Below are 25,728 nucleotides of genomic sequence, written 5' to 3' on the forward strand. Positions count from 1 at the left end.
TCAAGATCATCACCTGAGCTGAAGTAAGACGCTCAACCAACTGAACCACCCAGGCGCCCCTACAAATATATTTTTATAAATCCATTGACATTCTGGAAAAGACAACAGGAGAATTCCAGTGAAGACATGTTATCGACTTGTAGCCTGGAAGCCATAAGCTTTCTACTTTAAAGAGTTTTTTATTTTTTTAAGTCATCTCCACCTCCAACGTGGGGCTTGGACTCATGAACAAGAGCCATGCGCTCCAACAGAGCCAGCAGGCGCCCCTGAAGCCATGAACTTTTTATATGACACATTTAACGACGCTAAAGTAAAAAGAAAAAAGCCTACATGGTAAAAATATCATGATCAAGTCAAACTAAGAAAGTAACAAGGAAAAATATCTATTATTCGGATCCCAGACGAGACGTTATATAGAAAGATTTCTAGTAAATGACGACATGAGAGCTCCATAGAAAAATGGACAAAGAGGGGCGCCTGGGTGGCGCAGTCGGTTAAGCGTCCGACTTCAGCCAGGTCACGATCTCGCGGTCCAGGAGTTCGAGTCCCGCGTCGGGCTCTGGGCTGATGGCTCAGAGCCTGGAGGCTGTTTCCGATTCTGTGTCTCCCTCTCTCTCTGCCCCTCCCCTGTTCATGCTCTGTCTCTCTCTGTCCCAAAAATAAATAAACGTTGAAAAAAAAATTAAAAAAAAAAAAAGAAAAATGGACAAAGATATAAACAGTTGACGGAGAAAGGAAAAACCAGCATCTCAGCCACATTCAGGGCGCCTGGCCGGCTCAGTTGGTGGAGCAGTGGCTGCTGATTTTGGGGTCGTGAGTTCGAGCCCCACACTGGGCACAGAGATCATTAAAAAAAATTTAAAAACCCCGAATGTTGAAGGGTGCTCCCGTCACTCGTCATAAAAGAAATATAAAGGGAAGTTCCCCTGAACCACTTCCACCTCTCAGATCGCACAGTAAGGTCGTGTGGTCCCGGAGGGGCCGGGGGAGACCCACTCACGCCTGTCCATGAGCAGTCACACCACGCGGAGTGCGTGCCCCCGGAATCCCAGGTGCAGGAGTCGTCCACGGACACGCTCACGTGAACCAAGGACGGTGATAAGTCATTTCCTAGAGCCCTGGCCATCCGTCCACAGAGCGGAACGACGATGTTCTCTGGGGACACAGACCAGCCTCCGAGAGGTCGCGTAAGCCAGAGCAGGGCACAGAACGTGCATAGGACACGCAGGGAAGGGAAAAAGGCAGGTGGGAGAGAAGGTGGGGGAGCGCCGTGGTCCCTCTGTAGGTCCCGTCTTCACACACTGAAGGTATTTCTGGATGACTGTTGTATGTGTCCTTTGACATAAACGCTAGGGACGTTTTGACGCCCTCAACGGATTAGCTGGTCACGTCATCCCTTAGAGTCAGGAGAAAAATCGCTTACTATCGTTCTTCTAAATGAAAATTATTTCCGGTCGAGGCCTCCCGTGAGAACTGGTCAACCGTCGGCAAGAACAGCTAATCGGTTCGCCTCCTCCTGGGCCCCCAATGTGTATTCTGTTGAGAAGTTACCAGGTATTCCTTGAGAAAGGGTTCCCGCGGTCAAGTGCATTTCCACAGGACGGGCAAAGCTAACCAGGTCAAGAGTGGAGGCTGCTTAGAGCTTTCCGGTAATTCTATGGGGTCAGGGGAGAGGGGTGCAATGCACTTCCCACGTCTCCGACCCCGGAACCTTCTGGCTTGCTTGGGGAGGGCGCGTCGGCTGCCGGCCCACCCGGGCAGGGTCCCTAGACCGGGCCCCTCAGAACCAGCTCCTCCTGGGGGTCCGGCGAGGCTCCCCCGTGGCAGTCTGGCATCGGCCTGAAAGGCAGGGGCCTCCTCCGGCAGCTAAGGTCCTTCTGACACCACCTGCGTTTTCTCTCTGGATGGTGACACCAACTTCTTTCTGGGTCATCTTTTCTTCACTGTTTTTCTCTACGGGGTTTACCGCGTGCACTACGGGGAGGGGTTGGGCCCCACTGAGGCGAGGCTTGTGCAAATGCTGGCACATTCCATCCACTTGGTCTAAAGCTGTGACTCACCCTCTCATCCTGGGAGTCCAATGCCTGCCCCGGTCTCTGCAGCGCCCCGGCCGTGGGCAGGGACAAGTGTCAGAGCCGGGTCACTATGGGTCCTTGAACACGCTGGCTGCCGGCCACGTCCATCATTAATGGAGCAGACAAGGCCGTGCCCGGAGGGCTAGACAGACTAGCCCTTCCCACATCCAGGTTCCTGCCCCCCGACACCCAGCTGAACCCCTGCCCGGCCTGTTCTGTTCTGGGAGACACTCGACTGGTACAGGCCTGAGAGGCCTCTCTGGCCCGCTTCCTGCCTTAGAAGCCCGCCCAGGTGCCCCAACAGCCCGGGCTCAGTCAGGCAGGAGCTGCCCACAGGCGCCTGCACCCTCTTCCCGAACACAGCATAAGAGAGTCCTCGCCCTGCTCGGAGACCGGACCTGAGTAGCACCCTGGAGAGCTTCCAGGGGTCCGAGGCCGGGCCAGGGGCAGCTAGAAGGCCAGCATTCTAGAAATCACCGGGGCAGGGTGCAGGGCCTCAAGGCTGACTTGTCCTTTACTTAGGTGGACAGAGACCCTCCCCTCCCCAGCAGGGACCTCTGGGTCCCCGCACAGGTGTGTGTGCTCCAGGCTGTGTGCGCACCTGTTCCCTCAAGCATCTGACCTCACCGGAACCTTCTGTCACCTTCCGTCACCTGCCTTCACTGGAACCTTCCGTCACCTTCCATCACCTTCCGTCACTGGAACGTCCCTCACCTGCCCTCACTGGAACCTTCCTTCACCTTCCCTCACCTGCCCTCTCCGGAACCTCCCCTCACCTCTGTCACCCCTGGAGGCACCTGTGCAGACTCCACCCTCCCTGGTTCCCATCTGGTTCTGGTTCTGGCTCTTGGCTGCCCTGTCTGCCCACTCTGCCTGGGTGTGTCCTTCCAGTGTGGCCCCCACACACCCTGTTCCACGCTGGGCCTTCAGGAACCCCCAACGGCCGGGGGGGGGGGGGCGGGGACCCAGGTGGGACGAGCGCAGGATACGGGCTAAGAAGACCTGGATTTGAAGCCTGCCCCGCTTGCGGTGTATGAACCCAGGGACATGTCTCCCTTTCTCTGACCCCAGGTTTTCTCGGCCGTGCAGGCGGATAGGGAAGCTGGGGTCCACGGGGGGGGGGCTTCAGAGATGAACCCCAAATGCTCTGCATGAAGGTGAAATGTGAGCACACGCTTTCTTCTGGCAGAAGGACCACAAATGGAAGACGCCTCTGAGGCTGGGGTCTGTGGCCCCGGAAGGGGTGACAGCTGACAATGGGGGTGGGGCTGGGGGGGCCCCTTACAGAACACAACTGCCCCGTTCTCCCCATGTGACTTGCCGTGGGTTTTCAGAGGGATTTTTGCCCACGAATTTTGTGCCTAAGGCAGAGAGACTTCCTGTACTCATTTATTCACGTGTCCGAGGACTATTTGGTGACCGTCTCTCGGGCCCACCCTCAGGCACCTGCTCCTGGGCCCCAGGGAACCCCCTCCCTCCTAACTTGCTTGGGAAAAGTGGGACTGGTTGTGTCTCTGGGTCCTTGGGCACAGCCGCCTCGCCCTCTGGACCCCGACAAAGGCTTGACTGTGTCCAGGGGGGCTCACCTGCCTCCACGCACCCCCCATTCCCCACACAGGCCGCGCCCAGGACACGGCCTCCCCGGCCGCCTTATGAATGGCTCCTTCAAGGCCCTTCTGAAAAGGTGAATTCAGACACAGCCGTGTCAGTACATTTCCAGGGCTGTGCTCCCTGGGCCTTTGCCCTTGCCCTGAAGGGCAGCTTGGTGCACGACCGAGGTCACCTGGGGCCCCCTGCGGGGCGCGGACAGAGGTTACTAACACCTGCGGCTGCTGGGAGTTTCTCCCAGAGGGGAGCACGGTGATACTTCTGGGTGCTCCCTCTCTGCCCCTACCATCAGCCCTTCCCTCCGCAAGCAGGAAACTGAGGCACAGAGTCCAGGAGACGCTAGGCTTTTGTCCCCCGTCCCAGCTGTGGGTCCTCACGTCCCAGCACGGCTGCTGTGGCCTGTCCCCAGAGAACGGAAGATTCGTGAGGGCAGGGCCCGTGTCACTGTGAGCACATATGTGTCCGTGTCTGTGATGCACACATGCGGCACGCACACACACACACACACACACACACACGCACACACCAAAAACGAACACCGAGGAAGCTCTTCATCTCCGACAGGGCAGACAGCCCAAGGCCAGCCCGCTGCCTCCAGGAAGCACTCCCAGCCTCAGCACGCCCCACACTTGCTTCTCTCAGGGCCTGTGGGACCTGCCTATGTGGTTCACCCCCAGGGGCGTGGTCACCAACTCCCCTCCCTCACCCCAGGGAATCCGTCTGGATGCATTTCTGACTGTCAGCTTTGGGTGGGGGGCTGGCGCATCTAGTGGGCGGTGGCACAGCCCCCACGAGCACCCGGCCCCCACCGTCCACGGCCCTGAGGCCGGGGAGCCCTGCCCTGCCTCCCGTCCTGCTTGACCCGGGGCTCACTGCCTTGGTGTTTTTCCTTTGCTTTCCGTGGTGACGGCGACGTAAACACCAAACAGACCAAGATGCCGAGGCTGCTTCCGCCCACACTTGACCCTGCAGACACACCTGTGGTTAACAGTGTCCAGCAGCTGGGAGGCCCCGCCCCCAGGTCACCCCGGAGCTTTTCCACAGGACGTGCACACCCTGCCAGGGGCCCAGGCCTTGAGATGGTGGCTGATGAGTCACTGGGGGCGTCCCTTCCGTGACAGTTTCATGCCGAGAGCGGCCCAGAAGAGGGTAGCCGCAAACTGGAATTCCCCCCGCCCCAGACGGCGCTCAATCACTTCTCATTTACGTCCACGGCTGTGGGGAGGGGACACCCCTCGGGTCCCCTCTTACTCCCACCTGTCAGCCCTGGTTAACCAGCTGGCAGCCAGCGGCCAGTGACCCCTCCCTTCCCCTGCTGGAGGAGGGCCCTAAAAGGAGGGGGGGGGGGAGCTGAAGATACAGCCCTTAAGTTCCCAGCCTCACTCTGCACTTGCCTGGATCAGGGACGCTCGGAAGGGAGGCCCTGCCGCCCAGACCAGGAGGAGGAAGCCACCAGGTGCCTGTTTCTTCTGCGGTCCCAGCTTGGGGACCCACGCCCCTCCTCCCCCGTCCCTGCTGCCCCCATGGCCCACAGCGGGGAGCATCTCACCTCCGGAGCCCCTGCGGGCCCTCGCAGCACAGAACGGGGACAGAGCCTCCGGTGGGGGGGCGGCCAGGTCACATGACAAAGCGGCCCATGAAGCACGGGTCCTTCCCTCTGATGCAGCCCCCCGGCCAGATGGAGAAACCGAGTCGCACAGCTACACGCGCTGCCCCCAACCTCACCTGAGCTGCTCGTCCCCAAAGACAACCTCCAACCTGCAGCTTCTAAGGCCCATGCCACACGCCCGTCGGCATTGCCTAGTGTCACCTCAGCCCCGTGGCGTTCGTGGATGAGGACAACGGAGGCCTGAAGACCCCGGGATTCGCCCAAAGCGAGAGCCGAGTGGCCGAGCCGAGGCCACGCTCTGCCTGACGCACACGCACGTGCTCACTCCTGACCCCGCTAGTCACACCTGTTGCGTGGCTCTGGGGGGGGGGACGCACAGGCCTGTGGGGACCGTCCTGCCCAAGGGCAAGGGACGGGAGGCTGGACCCCGACACGGCCCGCTGTGCCACCCCCTGGGTAGCTGCGACGCACGCGAGGCTCCTGGCAGTTACACTTGGAAAATTAAACCCAGCTCCTCACCTGCATTAGTCCCTCCTCAGGGGCTCCCAAGTGGCTCACGGCACAGAGTGCAGACACGGACCCTGTCCTTCAGCGTTGGCGTGCACCCGCTGGCCAGGCGCCGGACGCCATGTGGACCACCCTCAGCCCGGGGCTCCCTCGCCCGCACTGCCACTGCGTAGACACTGGTGGGGTGATCCAAGCCAGGCTCCTGGGACCGTGGAGCAGGGACGTTACTGTCACAGACACGGGCTGAACCCCCTGGCGGGTGTGGGAGGGACTGGGGTCCGCCAGCAGAGGGTAGCATCCTCTCAGTGTCACAAGTAGCGGGACCTCAGGAAAACGGATCCAAGGGAGCACCCCACAAAGGCCCAGTCACTGTGCCGGCAGGGGGCAGGGGAACCCCGTAAAGTCCTCTTGGGCACTCTGGGGCCTCCGCTGCAAGCGTGTGCAGCGAGGGGGAGGGAGGTCAGGAGCCCTGCTGTGTGGTGGGCCCGGCTGGGCAGCCAGGGCAGGACAGGGACCCCCCCAACCGGTCCTGCCAAACAGCAGGCCTAGTGCTCCAGACTTCCCGGCAGCAGGAAGGGATCTGGGAGCACACGGGGAGCAAGGCCCTGACGGAGCGTTTACAGCTGGCAGGGGGGGCGGTGGGAGGAAATGACTCACGGGCGCCTCACATCTGCTCTGCGAGCGGAGGGGCCCCGTGGGGCGGAGGACGCGCCAGCCGAGAAGCACAAGGGAAGGCACTTACTTTCTCCATGAAAGCAGCTGACACTTAGTTCTTAGTCCTTTTTTTTTTCTTTTTTTTGAGAGACAGAGAGAGCTCGAGCGTGGGGGAGAGGCAGAGAGAGAGGGAGAGAGAGAGAGGAAGGGAGGGAGACAGACAGAGGGAATCCCAAGCAGGTTCCATGCTGTCAGCATGGAGCCCGACTTGGGACTCAAACCCATGAACCCTGAGATCATGACCTGAGCCAAAATCAAGACTCGGACACTTAACCGACTGAGCCCCCCAGGAGCCCCAGTCCCAGTCCTTTTTGTTTTTAAACTACATGCATTAGTTTTTAAAAAGGCACCTGCAAATTCAATACAGGGCGTCCTGCGACACCCTACAGCACCCTACAACGTCCTACAACATCCCTGCAAAGCAAGGAGAATCTGAACCTGCCACCTAGAAGAGCCAAGCTGACATGAGGCGACACGTCACGTGGTCGCTGAACGGGATCCCGGCACAGAGTCAGGACGTGAATCTAAAGAAAGTATAGACTTTGCTTAAACGATGACGGATATTAACGTAACAAGCGCAGGGACCGTGAGGTGGGGGTGGGGGGAATGGAATTCTCTACTATCTTCCCAATTCTTCTGTGAATCTAAAACTGCACTGAAAAATAAAGCCTATTACGTTTCTTAAAAGGCACCTATCATACGAATGACTTTTGAAAACTATCATTTAAATCATCTAGGGGCACCTGGGTGGCTCAGTCGGTTGGGCGTCCGACTTCGGCTCAGGTCATGATCTCACGGTTCGTGGGTTCGAGCCCCGCGTCGGGCTCTGTGCTGACAGCTCGGGGCCTGGAGCCTGCTTCCGATTCTGTGTCCCCTTCTCTCTCTGTTCTTCCCCTGCCTGTGCTCTGTCTCTCTCCCTCTCTCTCTCTCTCAAAAATAAACATTAAAAAATTTATCTAAAACTGCTTTCCGATACTTACTAGTAGTCAAGTTTTTGGGGGGGTTGCATGTGTGTCTTCATCTCAGGGCATCTCTGAGGCCACACCATTTGCCCCGTTTCCCCCCATTTTTAGAAGAGACGGAGGTTCCGAGTGACGACGCACCTACGATCTAAGAGGGGAGCCCTGGCTGCCACCTCTGTTCGTGTGACCAGATGCCGCTGCCGCGGCGCCCCCTTCCAGATGCTTCCGAGCCTGCTGGCACTTGGCGACAGTGACCACCCCGTGCCCAGAGTCAGGGCGAGAGCTCCGTCAACCACATGTCACAGATGGTCATCGAACCAGGAGCCTCCGAGAGGAAGGCTAAGACAGCCAGACGGCGACACGGCGTGAGACAGCTTAGGAAGGACACACCAGCAGGGGCGTTCTAAGCGGGCTTATCACACGCCGTTTTGTTTCCATTCGATTCACTCCAGGGGCTTCACCCCAGGAACGTGAGCTCCACCGGCTCCTTTCCAGAAGTCCGGTGCTATTTAAACAAGGCTTAAATCCTGCAACTGTTAGGTGCAATTTGGCCCTTAAGGTGTCCTAACACTCCGTGGGCCAGCGTGGGGTGCGGGCCGGTGTGGGGTGGGGGCCGGTGTGGAGTGAGGGCCAGCTGCGTGTCACAGGCCAGGTGTGACAGCTGCCGTGTGTGTGTCCTGATCTCCCAAACCCCAGGGTTGGCCAAGGCTTCTGCCAACTTGCAGGCCTGTTACGTCCCATCACTCGAGGAGAGGCTTCTATCTTCTGGTGGGGGGGGAGGGGGTGGTGGAAAGGAACGAGGGGGGAGGATGGGGGAGGATTCCCGCAGGTAAGAATGTGCTCCAGCATCTCAGGCATCTGCACACACGCACAGGCCAGGCTCGGACCAGATGGCCGGGTTCTCGAAGAGGCATTTCCCGTGGGGCTCCTGGGGCGCCCAGCCTAACGATTCACACAGCTGCCCTGACCCCCGGCAGGGCCTGGAACTTTCCAGGCCCTCTTGCACAAGTCTAGCCCGGGGCCTAACGCGACGGCCCCGGGGTCAGACTGTCTGCGCCTGTGGGCCAGACCCCCAGCTCCCCGGGCCTCAACGTCCTCGCCTATACACCGGGAATAATCACAGGGCCGTGGGGACTTTGCTGTCATAGCTCAGCGTCTGGCACACGGTACTCACTCGGGACACATGGCTGCTCCTGCTTTGGGCACCAGGGCCTGTGCCAAGCGGGCCAGGAGAGGAGGTGCAGTTCAGGTCAGTTTTGCTCCCGACGGAGCCGCGTAGGGGGCAGGCTGAAGCCGGGAGGGGACACAGGTCTACGGGAGCGGACATCCGCCATGACCACGAGCGGATTCCGTGAGCATCTTAGACAACTGTCCAGACCCCTCCACAGACTCGGGAGTCTCCCACCGACGCGGGACGCGGTGAGCCCTCCGCCTCAGACCCGCGCCCACCTGCCTGCTGTACGTGCACGTGCACGTCACACCCACCGAGGCCACCTCCCGCTGTCGTGATGCCACAGCGAGCGGAGGACGCCCTGGGGCCTGAACTTCCTCCAGCAGACAGCGTCCTCTTCCCTCGCACTGAGTCCCCGTCCAGGTCCCTGAGCCCCGGAGACCAGAGTCGTCCCCTGGCCCTCAGCCCGCAGCCCGCCATGTCACAGGCTGCGAGCAAGGCTGCCCCCAGGGGTTGGAGGCCAACACCCCAACAGCAGCCCAGAGCAGGGGCACAGGGGGCCTCGGGGCCCACTGGCGCATCTGTGAGCCTCGGCGTGGACCCCTGGGCGGGGGGAGGGGGAGAAATTCCAGGAAGCTTCGGAAATGGAAATCACCGGGCTTCCTGAGAGGGGAGGGAAGGTGGGGCCTCGCAGACAGGACCCTGCAGCCCCTTCAGATGCCTCACTTACCCAGGGCTCCTTGGCAGATGTCTGTGCGGGTGGCTCCTCCAACAATAAACTCAGGGTCGTCGCAGATCTCCTGGGAACGAGACCCACAAGGTGCCATCAAGCCACCAGCACACGCTTTTGCGGTCAGGACACCTCGGTTCGTGGTGGGCGCAGCAGGCGCCTTCCCCCCTTCCGCTCCCCCCTCGGAGAAGTTCTGCGGTTATAGACAGACCACCCTGGGTCCTTATCATTCCCCCTGCTCCGGGGAACCCCAGCGCTCGTGTCACCACGCCCGGGGCCACGATGCCACCTCTCTGCCACGTGTGGAGTCCCTTCAGCCTCTGGAGCTGCCCCGCCAGCCCCGCCAGCCCCCCTCCTCTGTCCCTGCACCTCTCCCCACCCAACTCTCTCCTGTTTCGCCTCAGACCACGTTTCATGACTCACTGCCGCCTCCTCCAGGAAGCCCTCCTTCACCGCCCAGCCCTCGCTCATCTCCGGGATTCTGGGCCCCAGAGCACTTGTACTCTGCGGTTTGGTGTTTAGTTGTGCCCTGTCTGGTGGTGCTGCTGGGTATGCGCAGGGGAACTTTCTAGCCTTCTGAATTCATTCACGGGGCCAGGACACTTGCAGCATCCACGTCCTGTGAACCTGCCGTAGAGCAGGGCTGCGTGTGGCACTTTATCTCACGGAGCCCCTCCAGGAACACAGACGGGCGCGTCCCCACTCTGCGGGTGAGGACGCAGGCGAAGGAGATAAAACCACGGAGCACAATGTGTGGGAAGTTACAGCGAGCGCTCTGTGACAGAGGGCACCGGGATTTGAACTCACGGGCACACAGCCAGCTCTTTCTGCTCCGGAGCTCCTCTAACTGATTAGCAACAAGTCTCTGAGGGCGTTCAGGCCTCGGGATTGTCCCGCAAGTGGCCTGGTGGGAGCCACTGTTGAATGGTTCTGGCCCCTCCTGCCGCCCTCCCTCCGTGTTTCCGGACTCTGACGCGCTCACCCCACCCCAGAGCCACAGAGGAAGCCGGGGCATAAATCAGGGTTCTTGTCAGCTCCGGCAAACCCGGTTTGCAAGGGCTCCACCCCACGGCCCCCGGAGCGCCCCTCTGGTCAAGCAGGAGCCTTTCCCGGGTGTGCCCCGGTCCGGCCCCTGCCCTGCAGCCGAAATCTGCAACAAAGCACATTCCTTTCGTGCCCAGGTCGGTCTGTTTCGGGGGACGGACAGTGAGAACGAGCTTCTGCCAAGGCGAGCTCCCCGCCAGCCGAGCACTCCTGCAGCAGACTAACCTGCACACGGGGCTCCCGCCGCTGTTCTGGGTGCCTAACCCCGATGGATTTTTCCAGGGGGCTGCAGGGGCAGCCCTGTCAAAGAAGGCTCCAGGGGTGCTTAGAAAACTGACCCTTGTGCCCAGCATGGGGGCACTGGATTCAACACGGCTGTGACAGTCCCAGGGGGGCGGCCGAGGGTGTGGGCTCTGGATTTACACCACCGGGGTCGGAACCCAGGCCCTGCCACTTTAGCGGGTTCTAGGACCCTGGCAAGTTCCTTCCCCTCCTTCGGCCTCAGTTTCCTCATCTGTAAAATGGGGACGGTGTGACAAGTATGCTGAGATGCCTCTGTAAGCGCTCCACAAACATCACCTGTTACTATTAACAGGGGAGGACAAGTTGCTGATCCTCCCGGAGCCCAGAGGCAGGAGAAGCAGGTTTGAGGCGGTGTAAGTGAGTCCTGAACCTCTCGGGGAGGTTTGTACTCAGGGAACAATGGGACTCACGCCTGTCCTAGCTGTGGTTTCCTGCCTGCGTAACTGCAGCCCCCTCCCCAGCCCGTGAGCTCCAGGCCTGGGAAGGAGCACACCCTCTGCCCTCCTGCGCCGACCCCTCCCTGCTCTCCCTTCCTGGGGACCCTGTTCCCCCACCTCTTCCTCTCTGCCTGTCTCCCACCCCTTCCTCCTCGGTGACTCAGCACAGAGGTCGTTCTCACCTGCCACAGCCTCTCAACCCCCAAATCCGGCCCTGCCCACCACTAACCTGTCCCCTTCCACAGACACCCTCAGAATGTAGCTGGGACACTCCCCCCCTTGGAGGCCATAGCAGCCAGGCGCTGCACCCCTTCCCACGGCACTTGCCCTGTTAAAGTCACCAATGACCTTGCTCGTGTCCAAATCCGGGGGCCATTTTGTCTCCCCTGCCTGACCCCAACCACAGCGGTGCTGGAGAAGTTAGGGCGGAGGCAGAGGGCAGCTGCAAGCCGAGGGCTCCGCACACCCACAGACTGGACAGCCTCCTGGTTCCACCCCGGACACCCGTGAGAGCACATATTAACTTTTGCAGGCCCCCATTTCTTCAACCGCCGAATGGGACCGTAACAGCCTCCCCTAAGCAGGGGTCCTGAAATGGCTCCAGGCCTCTTTCCTGTCTGGAAGCCCTACAGGCATTTCCACCTGCCCCTAAAGTCGAAAGAGGCAGAAACTATATGCACTGTGCCTGGTACACAGTAGGTACTCAGTTAATACTTACGGAATGAACGCAGGAGTTAAGTGAAGGAGTGTGTAAACACACTTTGTAAACTGTGAGTAAAGTGCTATGCCAATGCCAGGGGAATGCGCTCTCTTCTCAACCACTTCCACAACTATAATTTCAGAGGAAGCTCGTTAACACTCCTGCATTCATTCACTCACTCATTCCGCGAAGAATCGCCATCTCTCTGTTCACGGACATATTCCAAACACTGGAGACAGAGCCCGGCATCGAATATGTGCTCCGTAAATATTGCTGGATGGGTGAATGGATGTTGCAAAGAGCATTAGCCCTGCTGGGCTCTGGGGTATATCGGTGAATGATACACATGCTGGCCCCCTGGTCCCCCCAGTTCAGTAGGAAGGACCATAATATGCAACTGCTTCTATAAATTGTGAAAATACCTGAGGGAAGTCCGCAGGGCTCAGTGATGAGTAACAAAAGGTAAAGAGAGATAAATAAAGAGAAAAACATTTAGGCAACATGTTTCCTTTTAGATGAAGAAATGGAGGCGGAGAGGTTAAATGGTTCAGGCAGGGTCACCCCTCAGGTGACAGAGAATGAACTCAGGGTCCGGGGCATTCCTACAGCACTTGCGGCCTATGGGGGGCGGGGGGTTTGGGGTACCAGGAGGTGACCTGGGAGGTACAGAGGAGTGATCGCAGGGCAGCAACCTTACTCTCCCGTCAGGAATCTAGAGGCTTTGATCCTTGTTTAGGTCTGGTGGGGGAAGCTCATGAAGTCTGTGGAGGTGCAGGTGGCAGGGAATCCAAGGCCAGCTGGGGTTGGGGGGGCGGGGGGACGCGACCGGATCAGAGGGCAAGCTGTCCCAAGGCCTGCCAGGGCAGGAGGTACAGGACAAGGGAGCTTAGAGGGGCCCCGAGCTTCCCCAGGAACGATTGTGGGCCAGGCAATGAGGAGGAACATTTGGCCCTTGCTGCACCACCCCAGCCCTTCCTTAATCATCAGGGTAAATATTTGGCCGAGGTCTGGCCAGCTCCCATCTGGAAAACTAAACAGGGAACTCTGATTGGACACATGTAACCACCACGCATGAGGCAGTCCTCACTCACAAAGGCCCCAGGCTGTGGATCCCGCCCTCCTCGAAGCAGACCGAAGCAGACCCAAGCAGAGTTGGAGCCTCCCTTTTCCTGGTCACATACTGCCTGCCTCCCAGCTCCCTCCTTTCCCCGCAGCCCCTCCTCCCGCCATCTCCCCACGGGACTCCGATTAGTTTCCTCGGGACCCCCTGACGTCACCGCGACTTTCCGTGGAGTCCGAAGGCGGCTCCCCGGCCTGCGCTGGAGGGCAGGGCGCGCCGGACCGGCCGGGGCAGCGCGGGGCGGGGAGGGGCCGGGCCGCGGGGCGGACGAGCGGGCGCCGAGTAACGGGGAGGGGCGCGCTCCCGGCGGCCGGCGCAGGCCCTCGGCCAGAGGCCTGGACCCCGCACCCCGGACCCCCTGCCCACACCCCCCCCCCGGACTCCTCCCCGGACCCGCGCAACCCTCCCATGCCCCCGGGTTCCCCCCACCGCGCACCCCGCCGCGTCGCCTACCGTGGGCCGCTTCCACACGATGCCCTGCGTCTTGCTGGAGTAAGGTCCCAGCTCCTTGAAGCCCAGGGAAGAAGGGATGGCCGGGAAGGAGGGGTCCTGGAAGAGCGTCCCGGCCTCCAGGCACTCGTCCCGCAGCGCCTCGTAGTCCTGGTTGAGGTACTTGATGGCCTTTTCGTGCGAGCCCAGCCCGTCGGCCGTCTCTCGGTCCTTCGCCAGCTTGGCCGCGATGCCGGCCATGGTGGGGGTCTGGGCAGGGGCGCGGCGAGGGAGGGCCGGTTCTGCAGGGTCGCGGCGAGCGAGGGCGAGCCTGTGTCTGCAGGGGCGCGGCCGGGCCCGGTGCGCTGCGGCTGGACTGCGGTCTGCAGCTCTGCAGGCTGTGATTCCCCCAGCGGGAGGCGCCCCCTCCCGGCGGGGTGTGGCCTCGGCGCCGCGGGGTGTGGCCTCCGGGAGGGGTGTGGCCTCGGAGCCGCGGGGTGGGGCCTCCGGGCGGGAGTGTGGCCTGGGCGCCGGCGCCGTGGGCGGGGGTGTGGCCTTCAGGAGGGAGGTGGCCTCGGCGCCGCGAGGCGTGGCCTCCCGGTGGGGGTGTGGCCTCCCGGCGCGGAGCACGGTTGGGGCGTGGGTGCCTCCCCGCGGGGGTGACCTCGGCGCCGTGGGCGGGGTCCGCCACCTGCTGCCGGACCTATAACTCACTCCGCACCCCCAGGGCAGTAAGGAGGTTGGGGGGGGGGGGACTAGATTCGCTGCCATCAGTTAGTCCCCGACTTTGTGCCAGACACTGTCCCAGCGGTTCTGCCGAGGTCACCTCGTGGGAGCCTCGCAGCGACGCCCTGGTCTCACAGGTGCGAGCGCCCGGCCCACCCACTACCACTGTCGCACACCTGGCCACCGGCAGCACCGGGTTCCAAGGCCTCCAGGCCTGTGATGATCACGGGCAGGGCTGCCGGGCTGGCAAATACAGACATCTTCGCAGGTGAATTCGAATTTCAGGTTAACACCAGTATTTTTTTAGTGTAAGTGTGCCCCAGATACTGCAGGGACGTACTTACACTAAAAGGCTCAGTCGGTGGAGCGTGGGGCTCTTGATCTTGGGGTCATGAGTTCGAGCTCCACGTGGAGAGTTGGTGATACAGATTACTAAAAAACAGGTAATGGTTGTTTGTTGAAACTCACACTGAATGGGGGGCTTGTGTCAATACTGGCAGAGTGTTCGGAGAACAGTGTAGGGTGACTGGTCCTGGGACAGAGCTGGCTGGGACGGCGCGGGGTGTCGGGTCCCGGGACCAGAACAGGGACAGCGCCGGGTGACCGATCAGGGACAGAGCGTGGATTGGCAGCTCCTGGGGGGGGGGGGGGACTGGGTGGCCCAGGCCTGCATGTCCTGCATTTCCCCGGCACTGATAGGCAGGTGTCTGTGTGTCAGTGGGAAAAGGGGTGGATTAGCCCTCAGTTACCCTCTCCACCCTATCCTACGGGCCATGTGACCTTGTCCGGAAGACTTTTTATTTATTTATTTGTTTGTTTTAATTTCATTATTTTCTTAAAGCTTATTTATTTATTTTGACAGAGACTGAGTGAGCCTGAGAACAGGGGAGGGCAGAGAGAGAGAGGGAGAGAGAGAATCTCAAGCAGGTCAGCACAGAGCCCGACGCGGGGCTCGAACTCACAAATCGTAAGACCATGACCTGAGCTGAAATCAAGAGTTGGACGCTTAAGCGACTGAGCCACCAGGCACCTCTCAATCCTGCATTCCTAACTGGCTTCTTTTTTAGTTTCTCCTTTGAACTATTAAAAAACAAAAAACAAAAAACACCTACCAGTTCCCTCCTTCTTTAATGAGTTAAATAAAATCTTGGACATATGTTCATCTTATATTTTCATGGGAGTCATTATTTTATTCTTTTAAGAAAGTATCTTTTAACACACTTGTGCGCAGGCTTCGGTGTTAACTTCCTGTTTACAGGTGTGATGGGGAGTAGGGGGCGTCTTCATTCTGTGTCCTCCACAGAGGGAACAGGGACCAGCAGGACTTAATGGGGTGCAGGTTTTAATTTAACATAAAAAAGCCTGCACACTGGCCCGCACCGGGGAACGGACTGCCTTGTGACCCCGGGTACAGCCGCACTGGGGTGCTCCCAGGGTGGGGGGGGGGTCCCCGACTTTGTGGCACATCAGAACCACATGGAAGCATGTGGTTACAAATGCAGACTCCAGGCCTGCCACACCCAGATGCTGATTCCATAGGAAGTGCTAAGGCTTTGATGGTTGAGGACCAGCAAGGTGGGGCTGTGGGGTCAAGGACAGGCCACCCCAGAATGTGCCCCTGTGGCAGAGTGATTATTCCAGAGAAACACCGGGCCCAAGGGCCTTCAGACCCTCCTCCTTCCAGTGGAAACAAACCCCCCACGTGAAAAATACCCTTCCTGCTGTAACAAGTGAAAAGACACACCCTCATCACCAGAGATGGGGCCTTGAGCGCCGAGAAAGCGGTGGAAACAAACTTGCTGACTTTCTTACTCGTCCACGACCTCAGCCCAAACTGCAGAGAATTCCATACTGGTTAAAGCTCACAAACCCCTGTTTTCCTTAACCTGTCAATTCCTCACAAACTTCTCGTCTCTTCGTCTACACCGTATAAAAGCTGCCTGACTTGGTCATCTCTTGGGTCCCAGTTTCATTACTGGGCCTCTGTGCATGTGTTCTGTGCGTGTGTGAAGCAGCTTTGGGCCTTTCCCCTGTTGATCCGTTCCGTGTAAATTGAATTCCTTTTTTTTTAATGTTTAGTTTTTTAGAGAGAAAGAGAGACAGAGTGTGAGAGGGGGGAGAGGCGGAGAGAGAGGGAGTCACAGAATCCGAAGCAGGCTCCAGGCTCCGAGCTGGCAGCACAGAGCCTGACGATGGGCAGGCTCGAACTCACAGACTGTGAGATCATGGGCTGAAGTCAGATATTTAATGGACTGAGCAACAACCCCAGTGCCCCCATGTAAATTGATTTCTTAGTCCAGCCGAGGACTTGGAAGGAGGAGGAAGAATTCCCCCTCCCCAAAAGGGCCCTGCCGCTGGGGGAGGGGGGTGCTGCCACTGGGTGGGGGCCCTGCTGCTGGGGGGCAGGTGACCTCTGAAACCCTTTCTACCCAAACGCCGCATGGCCTGAGGGCTCGCTGGCAGGTGGCCTGACCCAGCCTGGAGGTTTATTTCCAACATCATCAGGTGCTGGTTTCTTCTTGGCGTCAAAGTCAGCACTGGCTTGTTCTTGAGGCTGTTTCCATAGGGAGTGGCTGCATTCTGAAGGAACTCTCTCCGCCCCTCAACATCTTTTGGAGACTGCCTGTTGCTTTCCACTTCCTAAATTTCCCGGATTTGGGAATTGCATTTTGCCACTGAGCCCTTGGGGCGCCCGGCGGGTGGGCTCAGTCAGGGGAGCTAACTCTTGATCTCAGGGTGGGGAGTTCGAGCCTCACACTGGGTGTAGAGGTGACTTTAAAAATAAGGCCTAAAAAAAAGAAAAAAAGGAAAGAAAAGAAAAAGAACTTAGCCCTTTGCACCAAACGCTTTAGGAGCGGAGTCACCAGGCACCCCTTTCTATGGAGTGACCCTACATTTGAGGGTTTGGGTTTGTATTCGCCAGTATCGTCCCTGTCCTCCATCGATGGCCAGGTGCCGCTGCCTGCCTTGGATGACACGGGGCCACCGGTGTTGGCTTCCAGCTCATAGGTTTAAGGAGAACACAGGAAGCTGTTAACTTGCTTACCGTCTGACTTCTGATTTCCCCTGGGCTCCCCGGATTTCCTCCTGGCCCCGGGCTCTTGGGAGAAGACCTGTCCACCTGGCCAGTGTGACAGAGCAACCAGGGGCACTCACGCTCCTGCCAGACTCCTGGAGGCCAGCTGAGCCCCGGGGGATGCGGTTCCTCCCGGCCTGGCCTGCGCTGCTCGTCCTCTACCCGACCCAGGACCCGGACCCAGGACCCAGGACCCAGGACCCAGGACCCAGGATCTGGACCCAGGACCTAGGACCCAGGACCCAGACCCAGGACCCAGGACCCAGGACCCAGGACCCAGGACCACCAGCTGGCCGCCCACCAGCCTCCAGGCCTCTGCACACAGGGCTGTCCTCACAGAAGAACTTCGCTGTCCTGAGGGACTCAGATTTATTTCAGACGCACACAACGATTACTGCCCCCACCACTGGACAAGCGACGGTTTTTAAAACCTGAATAAACAGCGTTCTTTATATTTTCGGAGGCTCTCACACGACGCTGTCTCACCGGATCTGGCAAAATCCCATCTCTTTTGGACCATACAATCCCTCACACAGGAACACACACACCCTAGGGCCTCGCCCTGGAGAACCTTCCTGCCTTGACTCACCCAGGCCTGGGCAGTGGGTGAGTCACAGAGGCTGGGATCACCCCAAGCGGGAGGGGCCCCGGCTTTGAGGGCCAGCCGTGTGTGTGTGTGTGTGTGTGTGTGTGTGTGTGTGTGTGTGAGAGAGAGACACACACAGAGACACGGAGAGAAATGGAGACCGTGTGTGTGTATCAGAGACAGAGACAGGGAGAGACGTGTATTTGGAAGAGAACACATTCTTCCCCACAGTCATGGGCAGGGAAGGGGTCCGTGGGGTGTGGTCTTCTAGGCAAGCCTATCGGGGCCTTTCTGCTCCAGCGACTGGAATGTTCTGGTCCTTGCAAAACACCATCACCGATGCCTCAGGAAGACGTGATAAGAAGGAAGTGCGCTGGGTTTCAGTTAGCGCGGGGGAAGGGGTCTTGTGTATTTGTGGGTTTGTCTGCTGGGGTCTGTGGTTGAGCAGAGGGCTGGCTCACACACACACACACACACACACACACACACCCCACCTGCCATCCACTCACCTGTTGGCGGACCCTGGGGCTGCCTCCACATCCTGCTTGTTGTAAAGAATGTGGCCGAGAGCATGGGGGAGCAGGTGTCCTTCCAGGTTAGCGTTTTCCTTTTCGTTCCCTGGGCAAACCCTCACAACAACCCTATGACACAGGTCTTGTTACGGTTTCCACGTTTGCAGATGAGGAGACTGAGGCACCCAGCGGTTCAGTGCCTTCCCCGGGGGCACCGGGCGGGTGCTGAGTGTCGCCTTCGGGAACTCGGCCCTGAACGTGGGCGTGTGGTGTGCTGGGCCAGTGGGGGGTGGGGGGAGGACGAACCCTCTTGGCTGCCACCCTCCGCTCCGTGCGAGCCGCAGCGGCCGCGGTCAGCCGTGGGATCCCTGATCCTAGGTCCAACCCCGGCTTCTCACTGTCCCTCTTCAGCCCGGCTCAGCCTGCGTCCTGTGTACATGATCGGGCGCTTCCCTCCTCGCAGCCCGCCCGGCCTGCACCTCCTGCTCCCAGCCTCCCGCCTCCCATCACCGCCGGAGTGTAAACGCAGTCAGTGCTCGCCCAGAATAGCCGGGTACCCCCCCCCGCCGAGGCCTCTGTCTCCTCTGGAGGCCGGTCCCCCCCTCCCTCTGTCTCTCCCACCCCCCCGCCCCCCGCCCCTTACACACACAGATTTATTGTTTAGAATACTAATGTCAGTTTCCAGGCACAGCTAGTGGTGCCCAAGTCAGTCTCCACACGATTTATGGTTTAATCTCGGTGGGGTTTAAAGCCTGGAAAGCCGTTTCTTTGCGTCGGTCCCTCATACCGATTGGGTCAGCGCCAGGGCCCAGCCCAGGCGGTCACTGCCTGAGTGTCGGGCTCTTCCTTGGCCCCGAGAGAGGCTCTGCCCAGCAGTTCCCAGGAGAGAACACGAGACCCTGCCCGGGGCCAAATAAGGGAATATTACAAAAGGGGCCTCCCCGCCGAGTCTCGGCGTGAGTCACTTCTGAGCCATGTGGCCACACAGTGTCTGACTCAGAGATTCTCCAGCTCTTAGCAGAGGTGGAGGAGGAGGGCTGGACCGTCTCCTTGTCCAACCCCCGCGGATGGGGAGCCGAGGCCAGAGCAGGAGGTCTGGCAGCCGCAGGGGAGCGCGCGGGCCTGGGTCCGGACACACAGAGCGGCTACGCCCAGCCTCTGTCCCTGTGCCTCTGACCCGGCTGGGGACACCTCTGCTTCCTGACTCACACTCAGAGGGGAGTGTCTGGGAGGGATTTCCTTCCGCCCCAGCAGTCCAGAAACTGCTCCAAAATGCAAGTCATGGCAAGACAGGGATGCTCCCGAAGCAAGACGGGGTGCGGATTTACTATAAACCCAAAAGCACAATAAGGAACAATTAGAGCTATCACCTCGGCACTTGCTGTGACTTCTCTGCTCCCGCCTGCCACACGTGTCTGTGAGTCCGATTCCCTGCTGGCCTGAAAGTGCCCCAACTGGACGGACTTTCTTTGTGGCCTCGTGGTCCTGGCGTAGCGCCTGACCGTGGGCCCCAGGATCCCCGAGGCAGAGCCCGCTGGTGTGTTCAGGGTTCGTGTCCTTGGCCCAGGGTGGGGGAGGTGCAGCTTGGGGCCCCGCGTCCCGTGGAAGGGTCTCCCAGTTGACAGCCTTGAGGAGCTCTGATTGAATGTCCACCAGGATTGTTCCCGCCTCTGTGTTTAGGGTGAGGTGTGCACCCTCTGCCTCAGAGAACCGGAAGATCTGTCCCCTAGGGTGGGGTGACCTGTGCTCGGGACAAAGGTGAGACCAGGCCCCGCTAGCATTTCCTGCCGCCTTCCTCCTCCTCCTCTGTCAGCGTCAGCGACCGGGCTGGCCGGCCCTTCCTTCAGGCGCTGGTACAGGGCTGGGGGTCTGCTCAGGACGCACAGCCCCCCTCCCCCCGCCCACTTCTACCCCAGGAGCATCTCCAAGCCAACTGAGTAACTCAGGGACTCCCTGGGCCTGTTGGGAATTCATGAGTGGGGTTGGGGAGGGGGTGGGGATCGTGCTGGTGTGAGGGGCCAGGGGAGGACAGACGTGAAGCCTGGAGGTACGGACAGACTGCGTCCCCTAGGGCTTGTAAAGGCAGTGAGGGAGTCAAAGGAGGGTTGGCGGGGGAGGGTCCTCGTCGGAGGGGTGGGGGCGGCTCCTGGCTGCAGGGGGCAGGGGTCTGGGCGGAGATGCGCCCCCGCCCTGCAGGAATGCTGCACCGAAGGCCCCTTCCTGGAAGCAGAGCTCTGGGCAGGGACGGTGGCCCCCCAGCCCTCCTTCCCGGGTCCTGTTGGAATAGGACTGATGGGCTGGAAGACAGCTGTCCCCATGGATCCCCCCCCCCCCCACCCCCCTGGCTGTCCTCACAACGGATCCCAGACTACGGGCTCCCTGGTGAGGAGACGCCCCCTCCCCACCCTTTTGGGCAGCCGGATGGCTGGTTGGAGCCTCAGAGTCCTAACAGCCCCGGAGATTTCCCGAACGACAAACCTGAGCCTGGGGTGACCCTTCACACCCAGGAGCTGCTCTCCTTCGTAGCCTGCGGGGCGTAACCACCTGGCCGGGGCGTCCTCGGCGCCTCGTCGGCTCCACCGTGCGGCCGAGCGCAGCATTGTGGCTTCCGAGCAGGAGAAACCCCAGTTGAGCAGCGAAAGGCTTTGGATACGTTTCAGTATAAACAGCTGAAATGGAGAAAGTGTGTTGGCGGGGTGGGGGTGGGGGGGGGTCTAAGGCAGCCACAGAGGCAGATTGTAAAGCCCTCTGGTGGGATCCCGCCCCGCCCCTTTGTCTCCTCTCTAATCTGTCTGTGTCTGTCTATCTCTGTCTGTCTCTGTCTGCCTATCTATCCAGATATCTGTTATCCCGACCACCTGTTTACCGATCCGTTGATCTGACCATCCATCCACCTGTCTGTGTAATGTGTGGTCACGTGCAGCTCTGGGCTTCAGCCGTGAACAGGACTCAGGCCTGGGCTCACAGAGGATCTAGGTGGCCGTGATTAGCCCTGATCATTGCTGTGGTGGGAAGTGCCTACTGAGGACCCTCACTCAGACTTGGGGAGACTTGGAAGGTTCCAGCGAGGAAGTCATAACCAAGCAGAGGCCCAGAGCTGGCTCAGCTCCTGTGAGGTGGGCGGGCGACGGGAGAGGCCGCCGAGGAGAGCGCAGATGTCTGGGCAAGTCCAGACTGCGAGAACAGGGCTTCAGCCAACACTTTTAACGTGAGTGTGGCAATCGGCTTTTGGGGCAGGAGGGCTGGGTGCCCACCAGCCCAGTGGTGGACACATCTGTGTGCTCTCCAGCTAACAGGCCCACCTGAGGATTTCTGTTTTTAAATGATAGTTTTATTCATTCATTTATTCACTCATAAGTAATCTCTATGCCCAACGTGGGGCTCGAACTCACAACCCCAAGATCCAGAGTCGCATGCTCTACCGACTGAGCCAGCCAGGCGCCCCGGATTTTCTTATCCTTTAGGAAAATGTAATTTTGTTTGACTTGTTATACACCATTGAATAGGGCCCCGACTCTATAAGGTTATACATTAGCATGTAGGTTTTTGTCTGGTGCTGATGCAAATAATTCCTTTCAGGTAAAAAATACGAGAACAAAGTCTCCCAACCAAGGTTGTCCCTTCCTTGTCCTGTATGACATTAGCCAGTTTTGTGTATATCCTGGAAGTCCTGTTTTAACATTCTTTATTCCGAGCTAGGATATTTAGCCTAATATTAATATTTAATTTAAGCAGCTTTATCATCCTGCTGGTTCCCTGTTAATTAGGTAAATAAATTGTACAAACCTTAGGTAAATAAATGCAGGCTGACTTTATGTTTACGAAAGTGAATTCAGCTTCCAAAAAGTTATCCTGTTGTCACATGAGTTCACGTTGACCCTTGATTCCAAATGAAGACCATGTGCCTTGTTTTAAAGTTCCCTCTCTCCTGGGTGCCTGGCTGGTTCAGGTGGTTGGGTGTCCGACTTCAGCTCAGGTCATGATCTCGCGGTCTGTGAGTTCGAGCCCCGCGTCGGGCTCTGTGCTGACAGCTCAGAGCCTGGAGCCTGCTTCGGATTCTGTGTCTCCCTCTCTCTCTGCCCCTCCCCCATTCGCACTCTGTCTCTCTGTCTCTCTCAAAAATAAATAAACGTTACAAAAAATAGAGTTCCGTCTCTCTGCATTTGTAACGCTCTTCTCCAGCAATGAGAACGTGACTTCCATCATTCTTAATGAATTTCCCCATTTTCTTTCTCCAGGGACGCCCAGAAAGTAGTTTGCAATTGCTGGCCCATGCTACTGTGCAAATCAAAACTAGTAGCCAGCGTTCAACATTTGTTCACAGTTCTTGTGGACACAGTTACTGAGGACACAAGGTCAGAATGCTGCAGGCAAAGCCTCTTGGATTAGTTCTTTCCCCGCTGTCTGTAGAGCCCGTGTCTGAAGCTTGCGGGTATTAGGACAGACCACAGGATGGACGGCAGGACGGATGGCAGGAAGGATGTCAGGACCGAAGGCAGGACGGATGACACGATGGACGTCAGGACAGATCTAGGATGCACGGCAGGACAGACGTCAGCACGGATGGCGGGACGGATGGCAGGACAGATGTCAGGACAGCGTGGGGCGCCCCGTCACCCGCAGCAGTGTCGTGAACTGTGGGGCTCCGTCCGCAGGACAGCAGAGCGTTACTCTGCACAAGGGGTCCTGTAAACAGAAACATCAAATAGACACGCGGCAGAGTGTAAAATCAGGGTGCGACTTCTATTTTTACCAGCCTTTGCCTGATATCCTACCCCTTAGTCCTTCCCAGCCCATGTGGAAGGTGACGGTATTGGCCCATTTTAATTAACTACAGATATTTTTCTGTTTATTGCTCTGAGAACTTGATGTCCCCAAGAGGGCCCCCGATCTTGAGAAGCAGCCCCAGTCCCCAGGGCCGGGCCGTTCCGAGCCGGTTTTAGACAAGGACACTCCTGATTGTTCAGTTGCATAGGCAGTGTTAGCGTCCTGGCGGTGAGGGAGTTTTTTAATGACTTATCTAAATGACATCTTCATGTTTAGTTTTTAATCGCTGGGCTGTGTCTTACGCTCACGTTGGCGTCAGGAACAAGGCTCTGACAAAGACAAACTCCGGGCAAAATCCGGAGTTTCTCTGCAGGCCCCCGGCCCTCTCCCCTCCCCTGTATTCCGTGCGTACAGGGCCCCTACGATCTCTTCATCGTACACACGACGTGTGAATAGCAGATAACAGCTCACGGTACGCCCTCTGGTGCACCCCTCCGGGACGGCCACTCGTGGGGCGGGAGGCGGCCCTCGCGGCCAGCTCACCACGTGCGGGGCTCAGTGCAAATGTGGCCACGTTCTTTAAAACCCAGGAAAAAAGTGCTGTTAAAATACAGTAGAACCTTGGTTTGCGAGCACAATTCATTCTGGAAACATGCTTGTAATCCAAAGCACTGGTATGTCAAAGTGAATTTCAATTGGCTCACTTGTGATCATGTGATGTTTGGTGTCACAGACGACTCGTATCACAAGACATTGCTCGCTCCTCAGGTTAAAGTTTATTAGAAATGTTTGCTTGTCTTGTGGACTCACAGAACGAGTTCCTCGCAATCCAGGGTTTTACCTTATAAGGCTTTTTCCTTTAAAAATATACTTTACATATAAGAGGTAGTAATAGTGACATGTGGGGGGGAACATAAACTTACAAACTGCAAAAAGAGGCCATTTTTGGTGTCATAATTTTCTATAATACAATGAATAATTGTGATTTATTAATTTGGTATCTTTATGTAACGTGTATTTATTTTTGAGAGAGAGAGAAAGTGTGGGGAGGGGCAGAGAGAGAGGGAGACCCAGAATCCGAAGCAGACTCCAGGCTCCGAGCTGTCAGCACAGAGCCTGACGCGGGGTTCGAACTCATGAGCTGTGAGATCATGACCTGAGCTGAAGTCGGACGCTTAGCGGACGGAGCCACCTAGACGCCCTTTAATTTGGTATCTTGATTGATGAAAAGATTTCTCTGGCTCACTTTGCTGAAAGTTCACTTACGGGATTTTCCATAGAACCGAAATCACCACGGGGATTTATATTTTCAAGATGGTGAGCAAGAGCACGAAGCCGCGTGCGTCCCTCCGAGCGCACGCCCGCGTGGCTGGCCTGCTCTGTTGCCGGCTGTGCTCTCCGGGAGCCGACGCTGAGCCGGGGTTCCGCATGCCTGGTGTTCACCGGGATCAGCATCTGTGGAAGGGGAACAGGGAGTCCCGGTCGGAGGGAGGAGTCAAAATGCAACACCGTTGTGACAGAGGTTTGACCAGTCCCTTGGATGCCCTGGACCCCCCGTGGCCCAGAAGAGATGCGAGGTTGGGCCGGAATGTCTTTGTGGGCTCGTCCCTACCAGGCGCTGGGTGCGGGCTGCCCCCGCTGCCCCCTGTGATTAGCACCAGGTTTGCCCCCTGTAGAGTCACCGCGGGAGGACACAACCTTCCCAGGTGACCCGCATCCTTCCGATGAGAGTGTGAGCAAACCGAGTCCGGCTGTATACACGTGACAATAATCACAGCCCAAAACACAAGTTGGGGGGCAGCCGGCTGGCTCAGTGGGTGGGGCATGTGCCTCTCGCTCTCCTCGTTTTATCGTCTGTCGGTGACGGCTGCTGAGACCCAGCATCTCACTAAGGCTGGCAGACTGTTGTCTCTTCCAGTTGTCTCTCACCCCTGCTCTTATTAGCCGAAATTCTTCTGTAAAGAAAAGCGTTGCTGAGGCGCCCGGGGAGCTCAGCCGGTTGAGTGTCCGACTTCGGCTCAGGTCATGATCTCACGGTTTGTGGGTCTGAGCCCCGCGTCGGGCTCCGTGCTGACAGCTCGGAGCCTGGAGCCTGCTTCGGATTCTGTGTCTCCCTCTCTCTCTTCCCCTCCCCTGCTATCTCTCTCTCTCTCTCTCTCAAATAAATAAACATTAAAAAAATAAAAAATAAAGTGTTGCGCAACCAACCATTTCCCCTGAAATACGGCGCATACAGGAGAGTCAGGTAAATGCACATCCTTTCCCTTACTGATTTTCAGAATGCTCTAGCCATTTAAAGATAAAGACGGGTGTAAATATTCTTTATCAGCAGAAACAGCTAGCGGCCACCCTCTGGAGCAAACAGGAAAGCGCGAGCAGATCACTGCAGAGACAATGCTGTAGGGAGCGCTGGTTTAAGGAGTCCCCGAGGCTGTGGGGTGACCCAGGGCTCTGGGGGGCAGCAGAGACCAGCAGCCGCGGCCCCTTTACCGATGCCTTACTGCAGAGCATTGTCACTCATGGCCCTTGTCTCAGCTGGAATGTCAGGAGGCGTGAGGCCATGTGCCGGTCACGGGTGCAGGAGGAGCAGGGGCTGTTCCCGGTGTCCCAGTGTCCCCAGTGTCCCTGTTGTCCCCATTGTCCCTGTTGTCC

At 58.3% G+C, this 25,728-nt stretch overlaps 1 protein-coding gene and 1 non-coding gene across 3 annotated transcripts in view; both read right to left on the reverse strand.

Moving 5' to 3' along the window:
- CAPN2 (calpain 2) overlaps positions 1-13,838 on the reverse strand; it is a 38,197-nt gene extending 24,359 nt beyond the window's left edge. The window contains exons 1-2 of one of the 2 annotated variants that reach the window (XM_053209852.1): positions 13,434-13,838; positions 9,377-9,446 (exon numbers count right to left, since the gene is read on the reverse strand). In XM_053209852.1, the coding sequence (XP_053065827.1) occupies positions 9,377-9,446; positions 13,434-13,670 (307 nt within the window). In that variant the 5' untranslated portion in view covers positions 13,671-13,838. The remainder of the gene's footprint in view (positions 1-9,376; positions 9,447-13,433) is intronic. The other variant, XM_053209853.1, reaches the window with a different exon arrangement.
- Positions 13,839-21,676: 7,838 nt separating this feature from the next.
- Positions 21,677-21,749, reverse strand: TRNAQ-CUG (transfer RNA glutamine (anticodon CUG)). Its single transcript has one exon. It is a non-coding gene; the product is annotated as a tRNA-Gln (tRNA).
- Positions 21,750-25,728: the final 3,979 nt, after the last annotated feature.

Source organism: Acinonyx jubatus, chromosome E4, assembly GCF_027475565.1.
Source record: "Acinonyx jubatus isolate Ajub_Pintada_27869175 chromosome E4, VMU_Ajub_asm_v1.0, whole genome shotgun sequence".
In the NCBI taxonomy this organism is placed as follows: Eukaryota; Metazoa; Chordata; class Mammalia; order Carnivora; family Felidae; genus Acinonyx; species Acinonyx jubatus.